The sequence below is a fragment of the Petromyzon marinus genome, chromosome 22 (assembly GCF_048934315.1).
Source record: "Petromyzon marinus isolate PM22_M1 ecotype Great Lakes invasive population chromosome 22, UKy_Petmar_22M1.pri1.0, whole genome shotgun sequence".
Classification (NCBI taxonomy): domain Eukaryota; kingdom Metazoa; phylum Chordata; class Hyperoartia; order Petromyzontiformes; family Petromyzontidae; genus Petromyzon; species Petromyzon marinus.
Genome location: NC_133688.1, coordinates 19462100 through 19479650, shown reverse-complemented (window position 1 = coordinate 19479650; position 17551 = coordinate 19462100). Strand labels below are relative to the sequence as shown.

Genomic DNA, 17551 nt, shown 5'->3' with positions numbered 1-17551 from the left:
AACACGTGTGTGCGTGTGTGTTGCGTGTGTGCGTGTGTGTTGCGTGTGAGTATGTGTTGCGTATGTGCGTGTGTGTTGCGTGTGAGTGTGTGTTGCGTGTGTGCGTGTGTGTTGCGTGTATGTGCGTGTGTATGGGGGATGCATGACAATGTGTGGGTGAATCGCTTTTCTTACCATTAGTGGAGCGGTAGTGTAGCGGTTAGCGCACTGCGCTATGAACCCGGCGGCTCGAGTTCGATTCCCGCTCACGGTCAACGCCAGTTACGAATATCTTAACCCGTTCTGGGCCTCCCCTAGGTCGACTCAGCTTCAAATGCGTACCCAGTGCGGTGTGTAAACATCGCCACTGGGGAGACAAAGGCGGTCGGGCGTGGTGCCGGCCACCCACCCTCTCATTATACCGTGCCGGCCTTCACAGGTGCTCGCTAACAGCACTTGCCCCAACAGTCCATTAAGGCTACACGGGGGGTCATCGCCTTTTTACGTGTACAAAACATCAGCATTGGGAAGACAAAGGCGGCTGGGCGTGGTGCTGACCACCCATCCCCGTCGCGTGCCGTACTGGCCTCAATGGGTGCTCGCTGACAGCTCAGTCGTCTGTTCAAGCCTGCACCGCGTGTGCTCGGCTGGTTCAGTTGTCGGGTACACAGCTCAAGGCGAGTGTGTGAAATATATCTAAAAAAGCATTATCAAATACAATCACCGGCAGGGATTTAGCATGGAAGTTAAAGGGCTTTGAGCTTAGCGATTGTTCCACAGATCAAAGGCATATGTCCACAATATAATATAATACACACACACGCACGTATATTCACGTGCCCGTAAATACGTATCGAGTCAAGTCTGTGGAGATTATAATTGGCGGTCAAAACACATCATCGCTTTTCAGTCGGGCCCACTCAAACCGCGTGATTTGACCTCGGTCCCCATCGGTTCCACGTGTCCGTGTGGGGTCTTCCCCTCCCACGTTCCTACTCATGAGTAAGGGCGTTGGCTACTCCCGTAATTAAAAGTGATCATAATTATTTTAAGTAATGCAAATCGATGTCTCTCTTTCTCTCTCTCAATCTGGGCCACCACTTCAAAAACCGGTCGAAACGTGGAGTGTGGACAGGAGAGGTCTCGCAACCAACCTCCCACCCCCCACTCCTCCCCCCCACACCCCCCTTCACAACTCCCCTCCCCTATTTCCCTCCCCCTACTCCCACCCACTCCCCCCACTACTGGCGCACCACCCATCCTGTGCAGTCTATTTTAATTTGATGGGATTTTATGCAACCCGGGATATTGCGATGTAAATGAAGAGAGATTTCGGGATGAAGAAATCCGATAAAACTCTCTTTTGCACGCAAAAAAATCAATCCTCTAATTCCAAATTAGGGAAGTGCATCAGGGCAAGATTAATACGGCGTCTCATGGATGTCGAAAGGCCCCTCCTGTTGGTGTCTTACACGCTTGGCCTGCGTATCGCTGACATGTGCGGGGGGGGGGGGCGGTGGTCAGCGGTCAGCGAGCTGCGATACGAACCCCGACAACGCGAGTTTTTCAAAAATCCCGCTAACAACCAAACAACGGTGGCGAGTGTCTGAACCGCTCCCTGGGCCTCCCCTCTCGAGCGACTGAGCCTTAAAATGAGTATCTGGTGCCGGTGTGTAGATATCACCACTGGTGAGACACAGGCGACCGGGCATGCGTGGTGCTGGCCCGGCCCCCGTCGTCCACCGTGCCGCCCTTCGTAGCTGCTCGCTCACAGCACTTGCCCCGACAGTCCTGTTAAGCCTACACGGATGGGGGGGGGGGACTTTTCGTCTTTGTGCGTCGCTGAGATCGCATCGCGATCTGCCCCCCCTCCCCCACCCTCTTTCCCCGGGCTCGTCGAAGCGCTCCGCCACGGCCCCGTGCAAAAGTTTCGGGTGTCGCCGGACGGCGTCGCGAGAGGAGGCGCCGTCTCCGTTGCTAATTCCGCTGGAAATCCTCGGCACGCGCGTCTCATCGAGTGCGCTCGGACGGGAACCGTGATGCGAAAGATTTGCCACGGCCTCTGAGGTGTCGCCTAACACGATCGTTGGATAATTGGTATCCCCACGCCTATTAAATGTTTTCTGAAAACAGTCAATTAATTCGTGGAATAATAGTATTTGCCAGCAGCCGGGAACTGTGTGATTAAAGCGGCACTTGAGATATGGATAAGGGGGGGGGGGGGTGTCCGGGTTCAAGACTGGGTGAGGGAGGCGGAGGAGGAGGAGGAGTGGCAGCGCGGCTGTCGGCGTCACTTCAAGCCTCCGGTCACGAAGTGGAATAATCCGCGCGCGCCGAACTGAATAGTAAACCGGGTAGGTGGTGCTGACCCAAGGGTCGAGTTTGGTGGTGGTGGGGGGAGTCAACTGAACTTGTTCCATTTTACTGGCCCGGCGGGCCCGGAAGGAACTGCTGCTGCTGCTGTCTGGGCGACTGGCGACAATTTAGAAACGATGATTCGTGACGTTGGTGCACAAGCCGGGTCAGTGGTGATGGTTTCTATGCGGTTGCACTATGTAATTCTCCGGCATGTAATCTTCCAGCACTGTAGCGAGGGTTGGTGGATCACCGCACGCTGGTTTTGTTGTGGGACTCCCTTCCTGTTTGCTGCGAGGAGGTGCCATAACCCTGTCTCAGCAAGTAGACTAAAATCGCCATCTGTTTATTCCATCGATACGGGGATAGAGCGTTGCCCCCTCACACGAGTGGGTTTTCTCTGGGTGCTCCAGTTTCCTCGCAAGCGCATTGTAAACATGAATTGGTTGAAAACGCCTAACGAGTAAAATATTAACGTAGCAGCAGCGTGACCCTCCTAGAAAAGTGTCCTACGACCCAGTGTGGCTCCCCTGAAGAAAAATATAAACTAAATTAAATAAATAAAATTCTAAATAAACGCATTACGTCATTAACACCACACAAACAAGGCAACACGCGTAATGGGCGACATTACGGACAACAGCCCTTCGTCTTCATCTCTCTCTGCCATGAAGAAGGGCCATTGCCCGAAACGTTCGCCAATTATATACAATCCTCTCTAAGGCAGGATTATTGATGGACGTGTTGAACTTTTAGTATGAGTGCTTATGCACCGCTGCCGACGGCAGCATCAGGTCTGAGCAGGCAAAACAACATCACTCCCCACCGTCTCAGCACCCGGCACCACCGTCACACCACCACCACCACCACACAACACCAACAACCGCCGTTCCACCACTCAGCGGCGGTGACGTCGCCGCGGGGCTTGTGCCAGTCGAGGGTGCACTTCGAGACGATCGCGCCAAGTGGTCGAAAGGCCCGCCAGCAAGGGGGTCACGGAACGGACCCGGCAGGCGCCAACTGGTCGACCGACCGCGATGGCCAACCGCTTCCAAGCGGCGGGCGGTAAGAAGGAAGAAGGACCCACCTGCCTCTGACGCGCAGGTTGGAGATGGCGTAGAAGTACTTGCTGAGATTGGCCGTGTCCACGGAGGTGCCGCCCGTCGCCGGGTGGAGCAGCCGCAGGCGCAGGTCGGTGAGCGTGAAGAAGTCGCGCAGGCCTCGGTTGGTGTCCAGGCGGCCGTAGAGCGACGCCAGGTTCTGCATGTCGGCGCCCGCGTACAGCGCGTAGCGGTCCGTCACCTCGAAGCGCACCGTCTTGGCGTCCTCCCACACGTACGCGCGCGAGTACTCCTCCGTGCAGATGACCGCGGTCACCGCCGACTTGTCGAGCTCGCGGCTGCTGCGCGCCTCCATGCCGAACGCGTCGACGCAGTCGTCGGCGTAGTGCTGGTACGGCTGCCACGTGCGCCCGTAGTCCAGCGACTTCTCCAGCGTCATGGCCTTGGGGCGGCTGTACTCGAACGTGACCACCACGTCCTCGGTGAGCTCCACGCTCTTGTTCCACGACAGCGTGAGGTTGGCCTGCAGCGGCCGCGGGTGGTGCCGCCACGATGCGCTCTGCCAGTACGTGGGCCGGTTACGGCCCTCGTAGTCGAACATGAGGTCCACGGGGTGCGCTAGGTCGCCCGTGCCAGCGTCGCACTCGTTGTTGCACATGTACGGGTTCTCCTGGGGGGTGGGAGGAGGGCGGAGAAGGTCAAGGCGCCACGGTGTCAAATTGATGACTTATCTCGCCTGGTATACAGGAGGTCGTGGGCTCGATCCCGACTCTGATGCCTGTGTGTTTGGAGTTTGCACGTTCTCTCTCCGTGGTCGTGTGGATTTTTCTCTGGGTCCTCTGGTTTTAGAAACACGCGTTTAGAATGTTTGGCTACTATAAATAATTATCCACGTGATAAGTCACTTCGTTGAGCTATCGCCTGTCGCCAAGTCGCTTCTGAAAAAGAGCTATCTAGCTCGGTGGGCCTTGCCTTGTTAAACAAAATAACTGTAGTTTATAGCACCATTGGCTACATGCGGTGCGAAAGAAGTTCGCATACATGCATACGCAAGTACACATCATGCGATAGGCACGGAGTGTCGGGCGGACGTTGCGAATGAACGGTCCGGATTGACGTCGGTAGATTATGTCTCTCTCTCTCTCTCTGTCTTCCTCTCTCTGAGTGGCCTCTCAGATCAGGCGACTTAGCGCTTCAGAGGCCCAGAGCAGAGCAACAGCGGAGCGCCGTTCTGACACGCCGCGGCAGGAGAGTCGATCGGCGGCCGCCTTGCCACGCGGGTGACGTGCCAGGAGCGGGGGTCACCGGGGCGACCACCCTGGACACAGACAAAGATCCCCCGTATAGCATTACGGGGGAAACTGCTGCGAGCGAGTAGCAGCACCTGTGAAGGCCGGAATGGCACACAAAGGGGCTGGTGTGGCCGAAACCATGCCCGGCCGCCTTTGTCTCCCTACACCAGGTACTCATTTGAGGCTGATTCAACCTAGGGGAGGCCCAGGACCGGTTCAGATAATCATCGCCGGTGTTGGTGGCCGTGAGCGGGAATCGAACTCGGGTCGCAGGGTTTGAAGCGCAGCGTAGCTCTAGGTGCCGCACTCCTGCCCACCCACTTCTAAACTCTTCATCACAACAACAACAATAATTTACTGTTGTGAAGCACCCTTCACCTGGAGGTCGCAAGGTGCCGTGCAGAGCTAAAAACAGAAATGAATGTTTTACGAAGGAATGAAAGAGAAGCCCCGCTTAGAACCAAATCAAATCCACGCTGTCCTCGTGATCGGAGAAACCCCGTCACGTGAAATAAACACCCCCCCCCCCCCGTGGGAAGAAAGTCACAACGTCGAGACAATTAAATGTCGGTGTGACATTTAGGACCTGCGGTGGAGGTTATTCTTCAAAGTTTACCGGTTTTTGCGAACACCCTTAGCGCCGCTAAAATCAAACGTTGCCCACAAGTTGGAACGGCCACGTGATGACCGATTTTTTTCGATTGATATAGCCCCTCGATCGGAGGTGCTTTACAACAATTCTAAAATTGTACCTAAGATGCCAGTGGTTGAGATTCTAAAGAATGGGGATATTAACAGTGTAGTCATGGTGACAGGAGAACAGGCGGAGTGGTTAAGGAGGGGTTGGGATAGTGATAGGGGTTGGGGTGTGAGAGGGGTAGTGGCAAGGGTCGTGATAGGGGTTGGGGTGTGAGAGGGGTAGTGGTAAGGGTCGTGATAGGGGTTGGGGAGTGATAGGGGTAGTGGTAAGGGTCGTGATAGGGGAGTGATAGGGGTAGTGGCAAGGGTCGTGATAGGGGTTGAGGAGTGATAGGGGTAGTGGTAAGGGTCGTGATAGGGGTTGGGGAGTGATAGGGGTAGTGGTAAGGGTCGTGATAGGGGTAGGGGTGTGATAGGGGCAGTGGTAAGGGTCGTGATAGGGGTTGGGAGTGATAGGGGTAGTGGTAAGGGTCGTGATAGGGGTTGGGGAGTGATAGGGGTAGTGGTAAGGGTCGTGATAGGGGTGTGATAGGGGTAGTGGTAAGGGTCGTGATAGGGGTAGGGGAGTGATAGGGGTAGTGGCAAGGGTCGTGACAGGGGTTGGGGAGTGATAGGGGTAGTGGTAAGGGTCGTGATAGGGGTTGGGGAGTGATAGGGGTAGTGGTAAAGGTCGTGATAAGTGTAGGGGTGTGATTGGAGAGTGGTAAGGGTCGTGATAGGGGTTGGGGAGTGATAGGGCTAGTGGTAAGGGTCGTGTTAGGGGTAGGGGTGTGATAGGGGTAGTGGCAAGGGTCGTGATAGGGGTTGAGGAGTGATAGGGGTAGTGGTAAGGGTCGTGATAGGGGTTGGGGAGTGATAGGGGTAGTGGTAAGGGTCGTGATAGGGGTAGGGGTGTGATAGGGGTAGTGGTAAGGGTCGTGACAGGGGTTGGGGAGTGATAGGGGTAGTGGTAAGGGTCGTGATAGGGGTTGGGGAGTGATAGGGGTAGTGGTAAGGGTCGTGATAGGGGTTGGGGAGTGATAGGGGTAGTGGTAAAGGTCGTGATAAGTGTAGGGGTGTGATTGGGGAGTGGTAAGGGTCGTGATAGGGGTTGGGGAGTGATAGGGCTAGTGGTAAGGGTCGTGTTAGGGGTAGGGGTGTGATAGGGGTAGTGGTAAGGGTCGTGATAGGGGTAGGGGTGTGATAGGGGCAGTGGTAAGGGTCGTGATAGGGGTTGGGGAGTGATAGGGGTAGTGGTAAGGGTCGTGATAGGGGTTGGGGTGTGATAGGGGTAGTGGTAAGGGTCGTGATAGGGGTAGGGGTGTGATAGGGGTAGTGGTAAGGGTCGTAATAGGGGTTGGGGAGTGATAGGGGTAGTGGTAAGGGTCGTGATAGGGGTTGGGGAGTGATAGGGGTAGTGGTAAGGGTCGTGATAGGGGTTGGGGAGTGATAGGGGTAGTGGTAAAGGTCGTGATAAGTGTAGGGGTGTGATTGGGGAGTGGTAAGGGTCGTGATAGGGGTTGGGGAGTGATAGGGCTAGTGGTAAGGGTCGTGTTAGGGGTAGGGGTGTGATAGGGGTAGTGGTAAGGGTCGTGATAGGGCTAGGGGTGTGATAGGGGCAGTGGTAAGGGTCGTGATAGGGGTTGGGGAGTGATAGGGGTAGTGGTAAGGGTCGTGATAGGGGTTGGGGAGTGATAGGGGTAGTGGTAAGGGTCGTGATAGGGGTTGGGGTGTGATAGGGGTAGTGGTAAGGGTCGTGATAGGGGTTGGGGAGTGATAGGGGTAGTGGTAAGGGTCGTGATAGGGGTTGGGGTGTGATAGGGGTAGTGGTAAGGGTCGTGTTAGGGGTAGGGGTGTGATAGGGGTAGTGGTAAGGGTCGTGATAGGTATAGAGGTGTGATAGGGGTAGTGGTAAGGGTCGTGATAGGTATAGGGGTGTGATAGGAGAGTGGTAAGGGTCGTGATAGGGGTCGGGGAGTGATAGGGGTAGTGGTATGGGCCGTGATAGGGGTAGGGGTGTGATAGGGGTAGTGGTAAGGGTCGTGATAGGGGTTGAGGAGTGGTAAGGGTAGTGGTAAGGGTCGTGATAGGGGTAGGGGTGTGATAGGGGTAGTGGTAAGGGTCGTGATAGGGGTAGGGGAGTGATAGGGGTAGTGGTAAGGGTCGTGATAGTGGTTGGGGAGTGGTAGGGGTAGTGGTAAGCGTCGTGATAGGGGTTGGGGAGTGATAGGGGTAGTGGTAAGGGTCGTGATAGGGGTTGGGGAGTGAAAAGAGTAGTGGTAAGGGTCGTGATAGGGGTTGGGGAGTGATAGGGGTAGTGGTAAGGGTCGTGATAGGGGTTGGGGAGTGATAGGGGCAGTGTTAAGGGTCGTGATAGGGGTAGGGGAGTGATAGGGGTAGTGGTAAGGGTCGTGATAGGGGTTGGGGAGTGATAAGAGTAGTGGTAAGGGTCGTGATAGGGGTTGGGGAGTGATAGGGGTAGTGGTAAGGGTCGTGATAGGGGTTGAGGAGTGGTAGGGGTAGTGGTAAGGGTCGTGATAGGGGTGTGATAGGGGTAGTGGTAAGGGTCGTGATAGGGGTTAGGGGTGTGATAGGCGCAGTGGTAAGGGTCGTGATAGGGGTATGGGAGTTGGTTCCAGTGAAGGGGAGCGAGAAGGGAGAGAGAACAAGAATGGGCGCAGCAGGGCGAGAGAGGCTCAGAGAGGGACAGCAGAGACTGGGAGCGGAGAGGGCACGGTGGGACGAAGCGTTAAGAGATGAGAGACGCAAGCTTAGGCGGGGCAAGGTTCCTGCCGCGTTATCCTTCGTGTAACGTGCCAGCTGCTCCACGTGACGCTGTGAACTCCGTGTGAGCGATAGCTTGGGGGGGGGGCCCAGCGGAATGCGCAACACGAGTCGAATGAAGCGATGTGTGTCACGGCCGATCCTGCAACGCACACGGGGGGTGATGTGAGATTCCCTGGCGGAACGCACGGTAGGCAAACGCAAGATTGCTTTCCTTACCCAGCGCTGTTTCGTGTCACGACGTTTTGTGCGAAGTTCGTCCAGCGTTCGCCGTTTCCAAGGCCGCGGAACACTGGCGAATGTGTCCACGCCTCCAGTTAAGGCGGTGGTTAACAAAGACGTCACTTTTCGTACCGCGCATTAGCGGCGTGTTCGCCAGGCACGTGGTTCACATTGTGTATTGCTGGTGGTGAAGCATATTTCGTCAATCCGTGTGTTTCGTCGGCCCAACGTGACCCTAACACCCCCCCTACCCCCAACCGCGCACTTATCCTGCACGGTACCCATTCCGTAGCCTGCACCCTTTCAAAGACTTTCGTTGCTCTCACGGCGCTGTGGGGGAAGGGGGAGGAGGAGGGGGGGCGTTGAGTGATTGAGAATCGCTGTGCTAAACACTTCCTGCCCGCCGAGCTATCTGACGGAACGTAACGTATTTGCCGTAGATCATCGGCTAAACGCGGCCCGAGCGCGACATGCGATAGCTCCCGCAGTGACGAAGTGGCGGTCGAGGGCGTGGAGATTAACAGCGGGTTCATTGGGCATCAGAGCCTCTCTGGTCGTGCTCCCACTCACAATCGGCATCGCACGAAATACAATTTAGTGAATGGAACGGCGGAGTTCAGCCCCGGCTCGGTTTATATTTCTAAGCGGCTGAGCCGAAATACAATTTCCCCACTGGTGACATATGGCAGCTGGGGCATGAAACAATAATAATAAGAGTAATAATATTAGTAATGATGTTGTGGTTTTACGGAGCCGCCCGCCTCCACGCCGATAAGCCACCCGCATCGCGTCGTTTCTCATCACAACGCATCTTGAAAGGGGCACCCCCACCGGCAGCTATTCCTGTGCCTGAGCGTGAGCGCTAGGTTGCCAGCATGGAGAAGATGAGTTCTACGCTTTATCCCAATTGGGTCATTTGCGGATAGTTTTCCAGATTTTTTTTTTATGTGGCTCGTGACCCCGGCCACGCGACGGCCCACTCGTTTCGAACGACGTCACGGGATCTCGAGCGTCCCCCTTCGTGAGTTAGACGGCGCGCGTGGCTCCAGTTAATACGCGCCCGGTAATAACCAGGGTGGCTTGCCGCATTCGAACGGTGAACCTCTGCGGCAAGCGGCAAACATTCGAGCACTGGGCCCTGCCACGGCACCACGGCGGAGCAACCGTTACACGCTATGGCATTTTCTTCATGAGCACATTGGCCAGAGTGTGCCTTGGAGGACCTGCATGTACGTATGTTGAACTTCCTTTTGGAACCGTACGTAGCCGACCGTGCTAATAGGAGGTGCCTGGGGCAGGGTACCACCTGGAGCCGCCTCCATCATTACCAACAAAGAGAACAGGGCCGCTGTGGTACCCCCTTTAGTGCGATAGGGCTCGGAGAAAATTTCCCCATTCAATGCCTCTGGGTGCGGCCCTGCGCGATGCCACGTGAAGTGCCTCAAAACAAGTGCGGAGGGATAGGTGCACGATTTTGAAATCATATCGAGAGACGGAGAGAGGAGCGCGTGGATTGGAGAACGCGTGCAGGTTTAGCGACATCACCGCGCAGACTTGTCGAGAAAAAGTACGTGGGGCTTGGACGGGATGTGGCGCCAGAGGGAACGATGGCCGATGATCCAGAATCATAACGGAGTGGCAGCTGAGGGCTGGGAACGTGTCCGAAAGTACGTCTGTCGAGGAGATGGAGCGACGAATTCAGCTCTGTGTGTGGGTGCTCTGCGATGTGGTCAGCGGTGATGCAGTGGTCAGCGCACTGCGCCACGGACTCGACAACCCAAAAAACGTTCGATTCCTGGACACGGCTAACATCAGTGGCGCGGTCCGTTCGGGCCACTCCCTTGCACCTCCCCGTACACTGGCCCACGCTGACCTGCGTGATGAAGTCTGGCTAAAACAATCTCTCGCACGAACACGAGGGGAGAAGGCCTTCGTCTAGCGGTTGATCAAGAGCCGTAAGTTCGGGTTATTATTCAGTGATAATTGCAGCGCGTAACGTGCCACCGCACAGTATCCGAATGACTCACGGGCACGAGGAGGAACCACAGGCGAGCTGGAAAGGCGGCAGCTAGGGGTGAGCTGGTGCCAACAAATTGCCCAAGCTCTGCGATCCTCTCTATATATGAAGATGTTTTCATCCAATTTATGAGTGTTTACATGTGGGGGGTAACCTGGAGCACCTGGAGAAAACACACGCGAGCGAGGGAGCAACGCTCTATCCCAGGGGTGGCCAACCTGTAAGGGACCAAGAGCCAAAAAAGTTCTGAAAAGTGTACATATTTTTTATGAATAAGTGCATATATTGACAGTTTTCGGCACAGCACGGGAGACATTCATTTTTGTTTGATACTCCTGTGAAAGTACGTTCTACGTTATGCCCCTTCGATACAGCCGCGTGCTGTGGATTAAAGAGCCGCATGCGGCTCGGGAGACGCCAGTTGGCCACCGCTAAACTATCCCATACCGACAGAACGTGTGGAGCCACAGTTGCCGTACAATCTTCTCCTGGCAGAGCCAGGGGATGGCATCCCCTCGACGCACACGGGAAGAAGGGAGTTTCACAACCCCATCTGTGCAGTGATCCACCAACCCTTTCTGCTATCTGTGCAGTGCTGGATGATTAGAGGCAACAGCGTGCAGCAGCAGCGGAGTAGCCATCACCGTAATTAACGCACGGCACTGCCAAGTAAAACTGCCGTTGTTTATATTTTTTTCGAGAGAAATCAATTTCAGGGCAACAAATAACTGCCCGAACAATCCACTTCGCTGTCGCCGTCTGCCGTAAAGGCCCTCTGAACTTCGAGCCACGGTGTCCCTAAATGACAACTTAATCCGCAAATTGCAAACAAAAAGCTAAAGCCACGAGCAATTCATGTTCTCCTTCGGGGGGCGCGAGGTGGTGGGGGGGGGGGGTGCACTCTCCATATACTTCCATCACGATCAATCAGCAGCAGCCGTAGTCGATCCACTGCTGGATGAATTCCTCCCTCCTCGCACGCACGCGACCAATTTCATCGCTCCACCCTCCTCGTGCGGATGGCGGTCTCGCGATGCGGCGTTGCGTCACCGCTGTCCATCATCGGTCGTCATCCCTTCTGCCCGAGCACAACTCTGCTCCTCTTGACAGCCTGAATCATGGCTCTAACCCGCCCGCGTGCGTTCTCTCTGATCCACGCGTTGCTCTATAATTCTACCGGAGCTGTTTCAAACTAAGTGCTGTGATTTGTTTCGTCCTAAACTGGCTAATAAGCACTTTTGTTAAACGTGTAAATATGCACTCGTTGCTCTGACTGAGAGCCTGAACTCAAGCCCCGTGGAAAATCACGTGACGACGATCCTTACTTATTTATTACGGCGCCTTTCCTATTGAAATATCTGAAAAAATAAACGATGACAACATTGGTGACTACACTCGCGATGTAGACAGAACACAGAGACGCTACGTTAAAAGCCGTCGGTAGTCATTATTATTACACTCACGGTGTGGGTAATAGCCAATCGAACTTACAGGAACAGCCAATGGATGAACGTAGTCAACCGAAAATGAATATCAACAGAGAGCATAAGATGCGCAAAAGTGGAAGAGCAAATCACGTGGACTGCGCCCAATCTCGGAAGTTAAGCAGGTTTGAGCCTGGACAGGGCTTGGATGGACAACCACCACGCACAACAGGTTGCAGTGAAATGCAGAGTTGAACTGTACTTCTGCACTCCCGCATCTTTGCTTCACCAAGCAGTTGGCCACAGCTGACACATCAGTGGAGAGTGATGTCTGAGCTGGCCCTGGGCCTCCCCCGGACCAAATAAATCTGGAATGAGTACCTGACAAGGTGGGGAAACATCAGTACTGGGGAAACAAAGGCGGCCAGGTGTGGTTCTTGCCACAACACCCTCGATTTGGCCATTATCGTAAGCCACGGTCGGTCAGCTGGCACCTCCCCTGTTCTCGAAACGTAACGCCATGTTGCCGTAGCTGCCTTAATAGGTGCTCTCTAACGGCACTTGCACACTATGAACGCTACACTGTGGGTCATGTTGTTGTGCATGCACGGTATTCATCAATATTTAAATTTATTTCAAAAGGCCAATTAACTACATTTTGAGGAGAAGAAGAAGAGAACCATGATCTCCATTGTGTGGCGTACATTTGTATTTCCCTCTATTTAATAACATGATAATTCTTGCCTCTCTCGGCGGCACAATGAGCCCAATCTCATTCGAGCAGGGTTGACCCGGGTCAGACTGCGGGTGGGAGGCCTTCAGGCATCGGCGGGGGGGGGGGGGGGGTCAGGGTGGATGGGTGGGTGATCGCCCTCCGGCTCCCACCTTGAGACTCCGAAAATTGGTATTTTATTAGAGCACCGTATTTACCAGAAAAAAGCACATGTGTTTTTCGTAAGTAATAATTAACAACCTTTGCATAATTCAAATGAACCACCGTGCTCTCTACATTAAATCTACGCCACGACCGGCTGCTGACCCGTTACGGAGACCCCTGTTAACGCGCCACTGTGTATTTAAAGTTTTTGCCATCGGCAGAAAACAATCAGCATCCCTGTGACCAACCGCGTCTGAGCAAAGAATAAAAACCGCACACGGACACCGCACTGCCATCATCGCTGTCGCAATATCCTGGTGGAGTCTCTCTCTTAGCCGGATCTCAAATACTGGCGGGGAGAGAGAGATGGGGGGGGGGGTGGGTGTCCGGACCCCCATTAAACCCACAGTGGCTGTACCCCCTGGTGGGAAGAGGCACCAGCGGGAGGTGGGGGGGTCAAATTTGGCACGGAGCACCCCCACCACCCTCCCCGCAACACATCTAACCCCACGCCCCAGGACCCGTGCCAACCGCGCGACATGCAGCGGCTCGCCATGCCGCCTCTCGTTACGACGAATGCCCGTCACCATCACCGTCACCGCCACCGTCAGCGTCACCGCCACCGCCCTTCATTGCGCCGCAATCTCATTGGCTAAGTGACATTTGCCTGCGATGAGTGAAATAAAAGGTTGGCATTTTAGTCCGAAGGGTCCCAACTGTTTTTTTTATTATAATTATTTAATAGTAATATATAAGTAAATATACTCATCAGGGGCAACGTTAAAAATCGCTTTAAGGGCAAATATTTCGCCACGTTCTTGGAGCGCAACAAGTAGCAAATACGGAAGCGTGGAGGAATGCGGTTAAAATATACGGATTTTTTCTTCTGTTTCATCCTTGCATCCTCCAACCGGAGTAGTAGAACAACTTTGGACTTGGCAGAACATTTCTCCGTCACCCCCAAGAGGCCCCATTAAATAATAATCTGCCACTGGGTAAATTCGGCTGCCTACTCCATCCTGTTCCGACAATTTGCATAAATAGCCTAATTAATACGTCTGAAAGGCGGAGGGGGGGGGGTGGTTGAGGTGAGGGGGGTGAGGGGCATGGAAACGCCTGCTGAATGAGAATTTGAGCGGCGAGATTTAAACAAAGTGAAATTGAAAAGAAACCCGGAGCTCGTTCGCAGATAATGAATCCCCCGTGATGACGAGATCGGTGTTTTTACTCCGCTGCCGTCAGCAGAGAGACAGACAGAGAGAGACGGAGTGAGACGGGGAGAGTGGAATGCTATTAGGCCACTTGAAAAAAGGGAAAACGATGAAGGATCGGGGGAAGTGAAGTATGCGTGTGTGTGACGGCAGCGGTAACCGCTACGCTGCGCTACGAACCCCAGCGACCCGAGTTCGATTCCCGCTCACGGCCAACACCGGTGACGATTATCTGAACCTGTCCCGGTCTTCCTCTCGGTCGACTCAGCCTCGAATGAGGAACTGGCGTGGTGTGTAGCCATCGACATTGGGGAGGCAAACGCGGTCGGCCGTGGTGTTGGCCACCCGCTCCCACGTGTGCCGTGCTGGCCTTCGTAGGTGCTGCTCGTTAACAGCGCTTGCCCCAACAGTCTGGCAAAGGCTATGCAGGAGATCTTTGTGCAGAACAGAGGTGTAGTGGTTAACGTACTACACTATGAACCCAGGCCACCTAAGTTATAATCCTGGCCGTGACTAGCATCAGCGATGATTATCTGAACTAGTCCCGGGCCTCACCTTAAATGAGTTCCCGGTGTGATGTGTAAACATTGGCACTGAGGAGACAAAGGCGGCCGGGCGCGGCGTGGCAACCAGTGCTGGGCCTCTCCCTCACTGACCCGAACAGACGAATGTGGTGAAGAATGCTTAAACAAGCCCCATGACCCACATTCATAAGTGGATCGACAACGGGCTGTTGTACCTAGCTGTTGTGATTATGACATCAATATCCAAGTGGTTTCCTGCTCGAATGAACGCAGGGTAGCGATTACAATCAATCAGAATCTGTATTTAGGCTGGAGGAATCCGATGAGCTATGAAGCTCTTTTTTCACAGATGTCCCGTAGCGATTGTCTCTCGTTCACGACCCCTGAGCCAGTGGTGAAAGATTCCACATTCCTTGGGTGGGGGGCAGTCAGTACCTCGGGCTTCCCACAAAGCAGTTGTAATGTATCACCCATGGAGGGATGATGATTACGATTCGACCCCTGCCAAGGATTTGAACTCACTGCCTTTTTTTCTGCTTGGTAGACGCAAGCTCTTAACACTGGGCCACCCGGCCTGGATGAAAACAAATAAATAGCCAATAAACAAACAAGTCCTAAAAAGATAGATCCAGTGACTGAATGAATTGACATCCCAGAGCCTGAAGGCTGTATCCGTTATTGGCTATAGCTTCATGAGATTGGGGTTTTTTCCTGCTCAGCATTTCACATCTCGAGAATTCCCACTCGGCGACTCCGCGTCGCCCTCCCTGCTAGCCCTGAGCCCACTCCACGCCGGTGCTGCCGTTCGGCAAACGGCAGTACGTGAGCTAGCGACGGCGGAGTCGCTGGGTTCGAATCCGGGTTTTCAGCTGTCCAAACTCTGACGCTAGCATCAGTGGCTTTGGCGATAACAGAGTGATCCCGAACTGAGATCGAACCGGATCGTACGTAGGTATGTTGCACTTCTTTTGCACCGTACGTAGCCAACGGTGCTAATCGGTGGTGTGGGGGAAGGATTGTCAACAGTTTCGGGCAACGACCCTGCTTTAGAACAGTGACCTCCTGCACATATGCCCAATCGTCTCATCTGGCGGTCCTGATACAACGGTGGAAATTCCACATTATTGTGGTGGGGGTAGGGGTGGGTGGGCAGGGACAGTCTGTTTATAAAATGACCACTGATTCACAATTGTGTTTTTCGGGTCATATCGCGGAAGTTAAATGTGTGTCGTAGACCCCTCCTCCACCCGGCATGGCCAATTCATAGTGTTGCCACGTGATGAACAAACGCTCCAATTCCTGCTTCAGCACTGCCCGTGTGGTCGGAGAGCAATCTCCCAACGTTTGACAATTTCGGTGCTGACGTTTCGTTTGTTGAGTTACAACCGGCATCGTCAGGCGGTGGCCAAAAACCTGCGAACGTCTTTCGGTCTCGGGCCTTCCATAGGTGTGGTGTGACGTCAATCGACGTGCCGCCCAATCGCCGGTCGCGAATGCCCGCAGCGTCACGTGGCACGACCGCTCTCCAACCAGGACGCGATGAATCGACCCTGGAGGGGAGGGTGAAAACCTTTGTTGACCCAACTCCACCTCCCGAGTGATTTGAGGAGCGAAAGGGGGCGCGGACGGTGAGGGGAGGGGGGGGGGCGACGGTAACCTGGCGCGGGGTCGCGCGTCATCGCTTCGCCAGCGCCGCGCAGTGTCATTGATTTGTGCGGGTGCCAATAAAAACTCTGCCGGATGAAGGAATGAAGGAATGAAAAAAGCTCGTCTGGCGAACTTGAAGACGCCGCTGGAAGTTTGTCGTCAAAGCTCAGCGTGGCGCTCGGGTAATTCCCGTGTGCCCGCTCCGCGGGGGGAGGGCGGAGGGGTCGCGAGAAGCCCCTTGAAGTGCGAGCGCCGTCGAAATGCGTCTGCCACTTTCCAAAAAAGACGTCGAAATTCAACGATTTTTTTTATTTTATTTTAGCAGGTAAGACCCCCCCCCCCCCCACTGAGCTACGTCGCTCTTTTTTTTCAGAAGCGACCTGGCGATCACAGATTATAGCTCGGCGAAGTGGCTTATCACGTGGACATTTCTAGCAGCCAAATTACTCTGAAACGCGTGATTTTGATTCTACATGTAGAGGGAAAACCGGAGGACCCGGAGAAAAATTCACACGACCACGGAGAGAGAGACACGCAAACTCCATATATACAGGCGTCAGGGTCGGGATCGAACCCACGACCATCCTGTATACCGGGCGAGGTAGTTAACATCTCGCCACCACGGCGTCCCGAATGACAAGCATCTGTGATCCGGGGAAGTGAAACTGACCCGCGACGGTTTTTGAAGCAGACGATTTCGTCCGGGGACATGTTTACGATTTCGCCAATCCGTCCTGCTATCCCAAAGATTAGCCTCTCTTTTTTCGGTGTACAAATTCAGGGCCCCAGAGTTTATAGGGAGCGCTCTCTGCCATTCACACCCGCAAAGCCAACAGCATCTGCTTAACGAGCCTGACTTTTCCGATGAGACAATTTAAAGTCGAAACCAGTCCAGGATTTTCTCGCCTACACAAACATTTCTCTGCCGGGTAATGTTGGTCTCGAAACGCCGATAGATGATGAGTCACACGTAGCCGTCCCCACTTAACCCAGACAGATGAAACAGATGGAGATTAGTCCACATCTTTCCGTGGAGCCTCGCCTTCTCGCGGCGAGCCAGGGTACGGCTCCTCCTGGACGCCCACGGGAAAGGGAGTTTCACAGCCCATCTGTGCGGTGATCCACCAATCCCCGCTGCTGCCTCCACAGTGCTGGCTTGCGTCCCAGCTATGCTCTGGACAATCAAAAATCATCTGGGCTAACACTTCTTCTGGCTCCTCTTTGCTCTTGTATTATTAATGTTTAGTGTTGTTTAGTGTTGTTGTTGTTTTCGATTCGTTAAAATACCTCAGTTGCTAGCTGTACAATATTCCATCGGGACCCTGCTGTATTTGTTTGCTGCACTGTTGATGTTGCCTTTGTTGTTGTTGCTGCTGCTGTTGGTGCTGTACTTGCACAGCACCTCTGACCTGTGTAAAATAGTCGGGCAAATGGCTGAATTTGGACGATCATCATCATCCGTGCAACTACCTCCGGTTTT

At 54.1% G+C, this 17551-nt stretch overlaps 1 protein-coding gene across 5 annotated transcripts in view; it reads right to left on the bottom strand.

The window, feature by feature from the left end:
- LOC116944859 (netrin-G1-like) overlaps nucleotides 1–17551 on the bottom strand; it is a 94597-nt gene that overhangs the window by 49174 nt on the left and 27872 nt on the right. For 4 of the 5 annotated variants that reach the window (XM_076068825.1, XM_076068826.1, XM_032958685.2 and 1 more), the window contains exon 4: nucleotides 3422–4065. In XM_076068825.1, coding sequence (XP_075924940.1) covers nucleotides 3422–4065 — 644 coding nt within the window. Of the gene's footprint in view, nucleotides 1–3421; nucleotides 4066–8368; nucleotides 10708–17551 lie in introns of those variants that run through there. The other variant, XM_076068827.1, reaches the window with a different exon arrangement.